Here is a 13,675-nt window from a genome sequence, read left to right on the forward strand (position 1 = left end):
CCAGACCTTTGCACAGAACGTTTTAAGACTCTGATCTTCACTTCCCAGCCTGTGACACGGGGACAGGGACAGGGATGAGGCATCCCTGAGCCGTTGTGAGCGTAAGATTAAGATAATGAACGCAAAGAGGTTACAGAAAATCAAGGCCCACTTGTCACGCAATGATGATTACTCTTGCTCTGCAGAAGCATGAATCCCTTTCTGGGGACGTCTGGACCCCAGAAGGGAAAGTTTGAAACCCTCAGCATTCTGAGATGCCTAGAGCATTCAGAAACTTCAACATCGTTAAGCATATTCATGTGAGGAAGAAGGAAACCTGAGTTTTGGGAAGGGGTTGGGCCGAGAGCTGCCTTCTTCCCTCCTCTTACTCTGTTCTCCAGCTTCCTGTGTCTGTCCCTGCCCATCCATAGGCCACAGGAGGAGATGACGCCTCTCCCCCAACTCTTGCCCTGTTCTCAGGTTTCAGGGGTGATGATCAGAGTCAGGATGGAGGGAAGTAGCACTCAGCTGAGTGGCATGGTGGGTGGAAGGTCACGTCTGGGAGCAGCCCCGGGGCACCTTCCTACACCTGGCACCCTGGAAGGAGGTGAGGGCAAAGAAAGAGCTAGAATATCACGTGCTCTTTCTCTCTTACCCTGGCCTGGACCTGTGCTTAAGGCAAGCACAGCAGTTCAAAGTGTCTGTCCCTCAAGACAGCCTTGCAGAGAGAAAGACCAGCTAAAGAGTCAGTAGGGAGAGGGTGTCTGAAGGCCTTCCTGGGCCTCCATTCCAGTTAACAAGGGTGGAACAAGGGTGGAGAGGCCTCAGGCTCCTCCGGCCTTCCAATGACATGGCTCAGAGGTAACAGGGCCAATCTGAGGGCCTCACCCTGGTCACAAGGGGAGGTGGGTGCTGACTTGGATCGATCTTCCTCCGACGGTGAGCTTCCAGAAGTGGGCTGTGGGGACTCAGCGCCAGCAATGAGCTAGAGGGAGGGAGAGAAAGAGGGGAGACGTGAGAAGGGAGGGTGGGAGCTGCCCCGAGGTCGGAGGCGTAGAGGTGCTGTAGGGAGCCCGGCACCCAGCAGCACTTGCTGAACTGACATTCTGGAAGCAGACTCAGGTTTCATTTGACAGTGAAAGGGAAGACAAGAGACTGTGCCGGGCCGTGTATTCAAGTGTTGGGTCACTCCACTGTACACCAGAATCTAATATTACACTGTATGTTAACTAACTGGAGTCAAAATCAAAACTTGAAAAAGAGAGAGGCTGCAATTTGTTCGAATTTCATTCTACCCAAGCACACCTGTCCCCTTTCCATCAGAACCTCCCTTGCCTATGCAAGCCAAACAAGTTACTACACCTAAAGCAATTTGACATTTGCCTCTAACACCTGTTGGGCATTTATCCATCGTCTTGTTCAGCTATATTTAGCTAATGGCCTCTGCATGTGGATACTGTGTGGGGCACTCTGCTCAGGCAGACCACAGGCTCTGGTCTGTAGTAGAAATAAAAAATAAATAAATAAATAAATAAATAAATAAGTAAACAAATAAGATTTATATATATTTATAAATATAAATATAAAAAAATAAATAAAAAAATTTACTGAGCTTCATATTTTTAGATGTGTTGAAATTGGTTGGCAAATTTTAATACAGCACCCCCCAGTGAAGTCTAGTGAGATGCTGACACACCATGTTAAGTTCCATTAAAGTCAGAGGTTTGGACTAAGCGGTCACACGCAGTTCTGCTCTGTTTTACCCTTGATCTCCTAGCCGGCTGCACATGTCCTCTCTGCACAGTGGACCACTTGCAAGGGCCAACGTGAAGACAAGCAGCGCTCCGACAAGCCTGACGCTCTTGCCAAGAAGCCCTTTTAGCTTCTGACCAAGGGCACTTCTCTCCCTTCCTCTCACACGAAGCTGAGCTACTACTTGGTCACGTGGCTTTTTCCAGCTTTTGCACCAGAAGCGATCCAGCAATAAAAATTTCAGAATCCTCTGGTCTTTAACTCATCTCTTCCTGAATTTCTCCATGTTGGCTTCTTAACACGAGGTTCCCCCCAATCTAAGACAGACAGACAGACGATGCCTGGTTATTGGTATCATGGCCCGTGTAAATTGTGGGGGAGAGAGCGGATGTGTATTGTGTTTTCTCTTAAATGTTTCATGATAATTAATTACAATTCTGTCTCAATTTCCTTCTAGCAAGGAGAAAAGTCATTCTCTCCCATGAAGGGCTCTCCCTAGAGCTCATAAATGTGTGTGTCCGACATTGTCATGACAGGGTGTTTGCTTAACCTGCCGCTTTGGTGGGGCATAACATTCTTGGGTGCTGACATTTTGCTTGCAACTGTGATGTCTGGGGTCAATAACTGAAGCTCCATTTCCACTCGTGGGATTTACAGAGCTAAGAGCCACCAGAAGCACAAAATCTCATAGCTAAGCGACCAGGGAGAAGAGGGTTCTTTTTTCCCAACCTTTGCAAATCAGCTTTGCTTATTGGGCAGGTAGAGAGGGAGGAGTTTAAGAAGATGGAAAGAATCCAAACCTCTCCATTCAAGGGAAAGGGCTCTTCTGAGATGCACCCTGAAACAGACTTGCTTTTCTGGTAAGTGCTTGAGAATGCTTGATAATAGGTAATGAGGATCACTGCCTGGCCCCAACCCCCACCAGGATTTCTTGCCCAGTAAACATGGTTCTGATTTTCTCATAACTTACTCTTTTAAAGACTTACAATTTCTGGGCTGGAAGCCAAGGCCAGGAAGGACCTTCAAAAGAAATGCTATGGATGCCTTGAGCTCTGTGTACATCTGTGCGCCCTGACTTACCAAAAGAGCATCTCAGCAAATGGATCTCTTCCTACTGACATTAGAATGTAACATGGATAGAGACAGGGGGCTTTGGTCTCCAAAGAAAGGCCCAGCTGTTTCATGTGGTGGGGCATTAACAATATCCCTTGGACAGCACTACCATAAATCTTCTTGGCCTGCTCCCTAGAAAAGAGTGTGGTCCCAGCTCTTTATCCCTGTATCCTCATTACCATGACCCTAGGGGCAAAGTTCAAACACTGACATTGCTTTCATGCCAGTCCTGGAGCCAGATAAGCCTACTTCCTCGTCTAGTGTTGTGCTTTTTCTAGAGGGAATTCCAAAGTCCTCATCTCCAAGATGAGTTGAGTCAGTAGGGAGAAGAACAGAACCCCTGAGACTTGCTTCATTTTTCCTCCACTTCTAGAACTGAAGGAGACTTTAATGTCACCTGCCTGACCATTTTTTTCATTCCCTTGCAGCTCATGCTGTGTCTCAAACCCAAGGATCTCGGAACCTCACTCCGGGGAGGAGAAGGGGTGCTCTCAGGAAGCCAGCACAGGGTTGGTGGCTTCCAAAGAGCTCCAGAAACACCTCCAAATAGCCAGTTACCTTTTTCCTCCTCTGGCCACTGTTGGTGATTTTGTCTGGAGTGACGCCTAGGTCAGCCAGGACTTTGGCAATTCCTCTGGCGTCCACCCCACAGTTGGGGGCCACGTTGGTTTCACAGCGTCGGTGAACGTTCATCTTGCAGACTGTAAGGAGACACGGAGAGGAGACTTCCAACGTTCATGACCTAAAACGTTACCTTGTTGTTTTTGTTTTTGTTTTTTTTTTTTTTTTGTCCTGATTGTAAAAGTAATACATGTTCATTTGATAGAATTTAGAAAAAAGCAAAAAGGCAAAAAGAGAAAAATAAAAATCACCTGTCATCTCATCACACAGAACTAAAACAACATCCATCAAAACACCATACAGAGCTAAAACACCACACAGACTGTTTATGGATAAATATCACATTCTAGTTCCTTCTAGGAATCAGAACATGGACCATATGAGAATTAACCGGTTTATTTGGAGAACATTCATTTGGATTCTGAGCCCAAATGGGTTGCATATATACAGTGTGCTCTACTACTTTGCTAAAATGTGGGAATATTACCAGGAGGACAGTGCCCACAGCTGAGCCTACTGGGATGCTCATCTGAACATAAGGGACATTGAACAAGGTGACCTCCAAGCCACCTTTCAAATCTAATATCCAGATTTGAAGGAACAAAAGCTGTGCCTGAAAGTCTTTTTTTGCCCACATCATTTAGTTGTCGGTGTAGGACATCAAGAGTGAAGACATCAACTTTTCTGGTTTCCAGTCTAACATGTAAGGAGCTGAGACAATGTCGCTGGGTCCTAACAAAAATCAAAAGTGCTTCTCAGATCTACTAGAGGAGTAACCTTACAGGGCACACTGCTGCCCCCTACATGAACGAGACAGATGGGCAGCTACTGTGAACCACAACTCGCTGGGCAGAAACTCCCCAGCAAGAACACCTGTGGGAACCAGGGTTGGCTCAGGGAGAGCGGATCTGAAGCTGGCCAAGTGCTGGAGTCTCAGAGTGGACAAGGCTGAGTCCAAACTCTGGGCAGACCCAGTATAGGGGCCTCCCACACCTGTGTTAGTTTTGCTTCTCCGACTTTGACATCCAACACAGGAGAGAAAATTCCCTTATGCTTCTGCCAGGGGGAGGGGAAAAGGAACCATTTTGAAATAAACCAGAATACTCTGCTCTCAACAAGGCCTGCTTTTAGAAGGAACTATTTTACCACAGCCTAAACTACTGTCTTTTTATCAGATCCTACTTTACCTCAGGGGAGGAAAATACCCTACTCTAGCCTGTTTAGTGTCCCATGTGGGAGAAGGGAAATACCCACCCCAGCTCCTTATAGCCTTTCATGTAGAAGAGAATATCCAACTCTAGCCCACACCAGCCATCCTGCCCCACCTCAGGGGGGAGGAAAAAGTCCCTTGTGAGTCACTTAGAAAGGTCATAGTTCAGAGGCACAGGTTCATGGAAAGACTGAGATCTTATCATAGGACTAGAGAATGTTTCCCCTCACCTATACCCTCACCAATGCATTACTAAAGGCCTATTTACTACATAGTAAATAGTTCCTTTCACCCAGCACAGCATGTCTAGCTATCTAGAAAATGTTAAAAGGCATTCTAAAAAGCAAACACACAGCAGGGCAAGAATGTTGGAATTATCAGAGTGGGAATTTATTTATTTATTATTTTTATTGGTTTAAAGATTTTATTTATTTTAGAGAGAAAAAGAGAGTGGGCAGAGGGGCAGGGGGGACAGGGACAGGTAGGCTCTGTACTGAGCTCAATGTGGGGCTCCAGCTCTCCATCTTATAATACTGAGATCATGACCTGAGCCAAAACCAAGGGTCAGATGCTCAACTGAGTCAGCCACCTAGACTCCCCTCAGACCAGGAATTTAAAACAGTTTTAATTCCTATACTAAGGGCTCTTATCAATAAAGTAGATACCACGTAAGAAAAAATGGGCAATGTTAGCAGAGAGATGGAAACTCTAAGAAAGAATCAAAAGGAAATTCTAGAGATCAAAAACACTAAGAGAAAACAAGAATGTCATGGCTTGTCTCACTGGTAGAATGACACACGTGAGGAAATAATCTCTGAGTTTGAGGATAGGCCAAAAGAAACTCCCAAAACAGAAGCAAAGATAAAAAAAAAAAAAAAAAAAAAATGAAATAAAAGAAACAGACTATCTAAGAACTGTGGGGCTATATAAGGTATAATGTGTATAATGGAGACACCAGATGAAGAAAACAGAGATAAACAGAAGAAATATTTGAAACAAAAATGACTGAGAATATCTGCAAATTACTGTCAGACACCAAACCACAGATCCAGGTAGGTTGGAGAATACCAAGCAGGACATATGATAAAAACAAAACATAATAACAAACTTCACCTAAGCCTGTCACATACAAACTTCAGAAAATCAAAGATAAAGGAAAGGAATCTTGAAAAAAGCCAGAAGGAAATTATACCTGACCTACAGAGGAGCAAAGATAAGAACTGCATCTGACTCATCCCCAGAAACCAGTCAAACAAGAAGATAACAGAGTGAAATATATAAAGTACTGAGAAAACCCCCCCACCAACGTAGAATTCTGTACCCTATGAAATTATTCTTCAAAAGTGAGAGAGAGGGGCGCTTGGGTGGCTCAGTGGGTTAAAGCCTCAGTCTTCGGCTCGGGTCATGGTCTCAGGGTGCTGGGATCAAGCCCCACATCGGGCTTTCTGCTCAGCCGGGGGCCTACTTACCCCCCAACCCTGCCTGCCTCTCTGCCTATTTGTGATCTCTCTCTCTGAATAAAATCTTAAAAAAAAAAAAAAAGGTGAGGGAGAAATAAAGACTTCCCTTAGATAAATAAAAATTTAGACAATTCACTAACAGTAAAAAGAAACTCTTCAGGGAGAAGGAAAACTATCAGTCAGAAACTCAGATCTACATAAAGAAAGAAAGACTACAGGAGATGAAACTTTTATCTTCCTTCTTCACTGATCTCACAAATAAGTTTCTCAAAATAACTGCAACTAATATATCCAATTATGTGTACTTATATGTATATAAATATGGATGCTTATGCATAAGTGAAATGACAGCACTGATACAAGGAATGGGAGGGAGAAATTATGATTATTTTGTTGTTATAATGTATTTGCATTAATTATTGAGCATTAGAATGTTATATGAAAGTGGATTTGGATTTGTTGTAAATGTGTACTACAAACTCTGGGGCAACCACAAACATCAGTAAAAAAAGAAAAGTAACTGATATGTTAAAAAAAAGGAGAGAAAATGGAATCATATGAAATATTCAACTGAAAACACAAAAAGCAGAAGAAAGTGGAAAATAATAATAAGAACAAAGAACAAGGACATCAAATGGAAAACAGGAGCAAAAATGGTAGTTATTATATCAATAATCACTTTAAAAGTCGACAGTCTAAATACAGTTGACCTTTGAACAAGACAGCAAATAGGGGTGTTGATCCTCTGCACTGTTGAAAATACAAATATAACATTTGACTGCCTCAAAACCACTCCCGCTAACTGTTAATAACCTTCTGCTGACTGGATGTCTTACAGATAACATAAACAGTTGATGAGACATACTTTGTATGTAATATGTACTGTATACTTTCAACAAAGCTAGAGAGAAGAAAATGCTACTAAGAAAATAAGGAAAATACATTTATAGTACATTTAAAAAAAAAAAACCACTTACAAGTGGACCCACACAGTTCAAACCCATGTTGTTCAAGGTTCCACTATATGCCAGTTAAAAGAGATTGTCAGAGTGGATCAAAAAACAGGACCCAATTATATTTAATCTATAAGAAGCATACTTTAAATATAAGACACATAGAGATCAAAGGCATGGAGAAAGATATACTGTCCTAACACTAATAAAAAGAAGGCAGGAGTAGCTATATTAATATGGACAGAGCAGATTTCAGAGCAAGGAAAGTTATCAGGAATAGCAAATGAAGTCAATTCTCAAAGAAGACATTAAATCTTTAATGTGCATGCACCTAACAGAAGAGTATCAAAATATGTGAGGCAAAAACAGAACTGCAAGGAGAAACAGATGAATCCACTGTTATGTTTAGAGACATCAACACATCTCTATCAGAAATGAACAGATCCAGAAGGCAGAAAATCAGTAAAAGCATAGTTGAAGTCAATAGCATTAGCAGTCAACTGAATAAAGTTGATTACTATGTCTAGCAACTACTTCATCCAACGACAGCAGAATACACATACTTCTCAAGCTTACATGCGATACTTACCAAGACAGACCACATTCTGAGCCATAAGACAAACCTTACCAAATGTAAAAGAATTTTTAAAAAATCATACAAAGTCTGCTCTCAGACCACACTGGAATTAAATTAGAAATCAAAACTAAAAACATAATTGGAAAACCCTCAAATGCTTGGAAATTAAATAACACACTGCTAAATAACACATGGGTAAAAGAAGAAATCCTAAGAGAAATTTTAAAATATTTTCAACTGATTGAAAATAAAAACACAACTTCTCATAATTAGCAGGATACAGGAAAACCATTCTTGAAAGGCACAATGTACCAAAACTCACAAAAGAAATAGATAATGTAAAAGGTCAATGTGTATTAAAGCAATCAAGTCAATAATTAATAACTTTCCAACACAGATAACACCAAGCCCAGATGGGTTGACTGGTGAATTTTACCAAATATTTAAATTAGAAATTATATCAATTCTCTATAATATCTTCTAAAAGATGAAAACAGAAGGGACATTACAAGAAAAGACAACCATGGCTCAATATCTGTCATGAATATAAACATAAAAATCCTCAACAACAGACCAGCAAATTGAATCCAACACAGCATAAAAAGAAATATAAACCAAAAACAAGTAGGATCTATCTCAGGTATGTAAAACAAGTTCAACATTTGAAAATCAATTAATGTAATCCTTCACATCAACAGGCTAAAGAAGAAAAATTACATAAACCTACAGATAGATGCAGAAAACACATTTGGCAAAATCCAACACCCACTCATGCTCAAATCTTTCAGCAGCCAAAAAATACAGAAGAACTTCAACTTAATAAAGAACATCTACAATAAATCTACAACTAATATTATGCTTACCGATGAAAAACTAGAAGCTGTCTAGTTTTAAGTACAAGGAAAGGCTCTCCCCCCTCCCGCTACCCCTTCTCAATATTTTATTGGAAGTACTAGATTATGCAATAAGACAAGAAAAGGAGATAAGAGGTGTAACAATTGGAAATAAAACTGCCTTTATTCACAGATGACACAATTGTCTATATGGAAAACAAAGAACTGACAAAAATCTGAAACCAGTAAGTGATTATAGCAAGGTTGCAGAATATAAGGGTAATATACAAAGCTCAATCATGTTCATGTAGACCACTAAAGAACAACTGGAATTTGAAATTAAATATATGATGATATTTATATTAGCACCTAAGAACCTGAAATACTTAGGTGTGAATCTAACAAAATATGTACAAAGTCTATGTGAGTAAAACTGTGATGGAAGAAATCAGAAAAGAACTAAATGAAGGGAGAGATATTCCATATTCATGGGTAGGAAGTCTTGGTGTTGTTAGGATGTCCACTCTTCTCAAGGCATTCTCAATCAAAATCCCATAAAGTTATCTTGTGGGTAATGATAAAAGGAATCCAAAGTTTACATGGAGAGGCAAAGACCCAGAAGAGCAAACATAATATTGTAAAGAGCAAAGTTGGAGGACTGAGACTACCTGACTTCAAGACCTACTCTATAGGTATAATGATTAAGACAGTGTGTATTAGTGAAAGAGTAGAGGAGCAGATCAGTGGAACAGAATAGAGAACCAAAAAGAGATCCCCATAATAATACGACCCCTCTTTAACAGAGGAGCAAAGGCAATACAATGGAGCAAAGAAAGTTTTTTTCAACAAACAGTGCAGGAACACCTAGACATCCACACACACACAAATGAATCTAGACACAGATTTTACACCCTTCACAAAAATGAATGGATCACAGACCTAAAAATGAAATTCAAAACTCTGAAACTCCTAGGAGGTAGAAGAAAATCTAGATGATGTTAGGTATGGCGATGACTTGTAAAATACAACCCCAAAGGCCTGATCAGTGAAAGAAAGAATTGATATCTGGATTTCATTAAAATTAAAGACTTCTGGTTTGCAAAAGACAATATCAAGAGAATAAGATAAGCCATAGACTGGGAGAAAATATTTGCAAAATACACATCTGATTAAAGACTGTTAACCAAAATACACAAAGAATTCTTGAAACTCAACAATAAGAAAATGAACCATCCAAATAAAAATGGGCAAAAACCTGAGCAGAAACCTCAGCAAAGACATACAGATGGCAACCAGGGATAGGAGAAGATGCCAATATCATATGTCACGAGGGAAGTGCAGCAAATTAAATCGACAATGAAGACACCACTACACGCTTCTAAGAATGGCCCAGATCCAAGACACTGACACCAAATGCTGGGGAAGGTATGTAGGAAGCAACAGGAATTCTCATTCATTGCCAGTAGGAATGCAAAATGGTATAGTCACTTTGGAAGACAGTCTGGCAGTTTCTTCCAAAACTAAACATACCCTATCATATAATCTAGCCCTTAGACTCCTGGAATTTACCCAAATGAACTGAAAACTTACGTTCACATGAAAACCTGCACATGGATGTTTACGGCAGTTCTATGCCTAATCACCAAAACTTGGAAACAACCAGGTTGACCATCAGCAGGTGAATGGATAAACTGGTACATCTGGACAATGGAATCTTACTCAACACTAAACAGAAATGATCTACTGAACTGTGAAGAGACGTGGAGGGACCTTAAATGCATATTGCCAAGTTAAAGAAGCCAATCTGAAAAGCCTCCATATTGTATGATTCCAACCACATGACATGTGGGAAAGAAAAACTACAGAGACTGTAAAAGGCTCAGTAGTTGCCAGTGATTGGGGGGAAGCAGCAGAGCGCAGATGATTTTTCGGGCAGTGAAATGATTCTGTATGATACCATAATGGTGAACACAGGGCATCATATACTGGTCCAAACTCATGGAATGTACAACCTCAAGAGCGAATCCTAAAATAAACTGAGTGACAATAATGGTCAGTGTGAGTCTGCGAATTGTAATAAACGTACCTGTCCGGTGGGGGATGCTGAGAGTGGGGGAAACTGTGTGTGAGGGTGGGGGGAGATGGGAAACCTCTGTACCCTCCCCTCAATTTTGCTCTGAACCTAAAACTTCTCTAAAAGTCCAAGTCTATTAAAACACACAACAACAACAACAACAAAAACCACAGACAGACAAAACTTTTTGAATGAAACCAAGGAGAGTGGCTGGACCTTGTTCTGGCCCCACTTGGCCTGTCACTGGCCTGGAGGGAGGGCCAGCACAGACCCCCACCCCAGCTCAGGCTTGGAAGGCTGAAGCTGAGCTATGGAGCTCAGGCCCACAGAACCAAAGATGAGGGGGCAGGGCAGGGGTGCTGGTAGGAGGAGTCTTTCTCAGACAATATAAACATATCAGAAAGCTGAGCCACAGCCTAGCCACGGTGCTGACTTGGTTCACTGGATCTTTGCTAGCAAAGTCTAGAAATCCTCAGGCCCATCCTGCACTCCAGGACTCTGCCCTACCTTCCCAGTCCCACTCCCCACAGCAGCAGCTACCCTTTGACGCTCAGCTTACCTCACCAGCCCCTGCCCACCAGGCCCATGAACGCTTTCTTTTGCCTCTTCAGGAGGTGACAGTAAGGACAAGAACAAAGCAACCAAAATGTAAACAATTTCTTAGCAAGGGCAATGTAACTACATAATTTGGCCTCTGGCGCCCTCTGCTGTTAAAATGCTAAACCTGTCTGTCCTAAACTGGCAAGTCAGCAGAAACAGAAATGGTTTTGGGAGACATCTTCACTTTTTTACTCTTAAAACACTATTTTTTTTTTCTTCAAAGATTTTTGCTTTCTATTTTTTAAAAACTCTGTCACTTCCCTGGGAGAGCCATATAGTTTTCTTAATATATATAAAAAATTCTCAAAGATGTGTTCAAATGGATGGCACGAGACAGTGAAAACTGAATGGGAAGAAATCAGAGAGCGAGACAAACCATGAGAGACTCTTAACTCTGGGAAACAAACTGAGGGTTGTGGAAAGGGAGGTGGGTGGGGAGATGGGGTAACTGGGTGATGGGCCTTAAGGAGAGCATATGATGTGATGAGTATTGGGCATTGTACGCAACTGATGAATCGTTGAACACTACATCTGAAACGAATGATGTACTGTATGTTGGCTAATTGAAGTTAAATTTAAAAAAAGATAGTGACTTTGAAAGTACTTTGAAAAGTCTGGAAACATGAGAACAAAGCTGGCTGAGGAAGGGGAACTGGAGGTAATTCAGGCAGCCATAATGGGTCCCCCCGAGGCTGGGGGTGATGTCCAGAGGCTGAAGACCAGTGAAAATAAAGTGGGCGTGCTCGCTGGAACCGAAAGAAACTGGATGTTCACTCACATTAATGGGGGCCAAACCAACCACCCAAACTGTCCTTCCCCAATTCCCACCTCACTGTTGCTGGTGAACACCAAGGCCAAGGGCCATTAGCCCAGGGCTGCCAATACTGGCTTTTCGAAGGCTTCCCTGTCCAGGCTGCCTCGAATGTTCATTTCCAGTGGTTTCATCCAGATAATTCACGCTGGGGAGAAATCGAGCAGGGTTTTTAGGAGAATAATGATTCTACTACCACCCAGGTACTCATGGTTGTTGAGCTCCTGCTCCGTTCTGAACGGTGCTGCAGCACAGGACCTACATTTCCTATCATCCATTCTAGTGGCCTTCGGAGAGATCTTATTGCCGCGTCTATACCCTTTCCTTAGCTAAGATCGAGGATGGTGTTAAGGCCCGTCAGAGTGTTGGGAATTTCTTCCAGGCAGGGAGATGACCTTCTGAGAGCAATGACAGAGCCACGCCTGAGGACAGGCAGGCCTGTGTGTCCGGCAGAAATCTCTTTATGTTGGGCTGATTTGGCCCTTGAGCATGAGTCAGGGCATTGGTTCGATTTCATGGCTGGTCACAGTCGGCGACGCTGTGCTCACAGGGAGGACAAACAATTGTCAACGGGAAGCTGTGTACGTACAACTTGTCATACAAGTTGGCAGGAGTGAGAGGCTGTAGGGTCCCGGGAGGAAGACGAAGAAGGGAGGGTAGAGGGGAACTGCCTGGGGGTCACACTGGGTACCAAATGTCACCGGACAGAGATCTGGGAGTCCTGATTACACTGGAACCACCATTCAAAGCTTTCCAGAGACTGACTAGTCAACTGTCTGCTGCCCAGCGTTCTTTGGATGAAAACCCTGGCAGAACCCTCCACCAACCTTGGGAGCATGGCCCCTGGCATCGCCAGGTGTTCCTGCCACAGAATCCAAATCAACCAAGCGGACTCCTGTGGCATTTCAGTGCTGAGCACTGAGCTGCTTCTTCCTTCCATGCCCTCATGGGCCTCCCATGCCCTTTCATGCCCTCAACGTACAGCTGGTTGCCTACCTAAAATGCCTTCCCTTTTGCCCTCCTTCCTGTTCAGGTCCTTCTCCTCCCTCATGGTGTATCTGAAGCCCCCCTCTCTCCCCAAAGCCTGGCCTGACCACCCGAGTCCTGAGGGCCTCTCTTGTCCATGAATTGCTCCCCCTTATTTCTGACTGGCTGCTTGACTATTATTTAACTTGTTCATGTTTACCACCCAAGTGGAAGTTTCTAGAAAGTTAAAGTAATGCTCTATCTCCAAGTTCTCCATGCCTTGCACAATGTAGGGTGTCAAGCTTTTAAATGAATACTAACCCTGAGGGGAGCGGCTGAACATAGGCAGCATAATGGCAACTATCGGACTAGACCCCAGTAGGTATGATGTGTCTGAAATCCTAAATTCTCTACGCAAGCATTGTCCAATCACGTAAAATTCAGTGCCAAGGTGAAAGAAGGGAAAGCAGTTACCCAACGTGACTTTATTTAAAAACAAACAAACAGAAGTCCCCGTATGTAATTACCTCCTCAAGGGACTCAATCTTTTTTTTTTTTTTTTTTTTTTGGTTAGAGAGAGAGAGTGCAAGCACAGGAAGACAGAGTGGCAGGCTAGAGGCAGAGGGAGAAGCAGGCTCCCTGCCGAGCAAGGAGCCCGATGTGGGACTCGATCCCAGGACGCTGGGATCATGACCTGAGCCGAAGGCAGCCGCTCAACCAACTGAG

General features: G+C 42.7%; 1 protein-coding gene across 8 annotated transcripts in view; it reads right to left on the minus strand.

Annotated features, from left to right (window-relative positions):
* PRKCE (protein kinase C epsilon) overlaps positions 1–13,675 on the minus strand; it is a 515,280-nt gene that overhangs the window by 146,543 nt on the left and 355,062 nt on the right. For all 8 annotated transcript variants that reach the window (XM_032353625.1, XM_032353627.1, XM_032353629.1 and 5 more), the window contains 2 exons: positions 3,403–3,545; positions 868–964 (listed from right to left, as the gene is read on the minus strand). In XM_032353625.1, the coding sequence (XP_032209516.1) occupies positions 868–964; positions 3,403–3,545 (240 nt within the window). The remainder of the gene's footprint in view (positions 1–867; positions 965–3,402; positions 3,546–13,675) is intronic.

The sequence above is a fragment of the Mustela erminea genome, chromosome 7 (genome assembly GCF_009829155.1).
Source record: "Mustela erminea isolate mMusErm1 chromosome 7, mMusErm1.Pri, whole genome shotgun sequence".
Taxonomy (NCBI): Eukaryota; Metazoa; Chordata; class Mammalia; order Carnivora; family Mustelidae; genus Mustela; species Mustela erminea.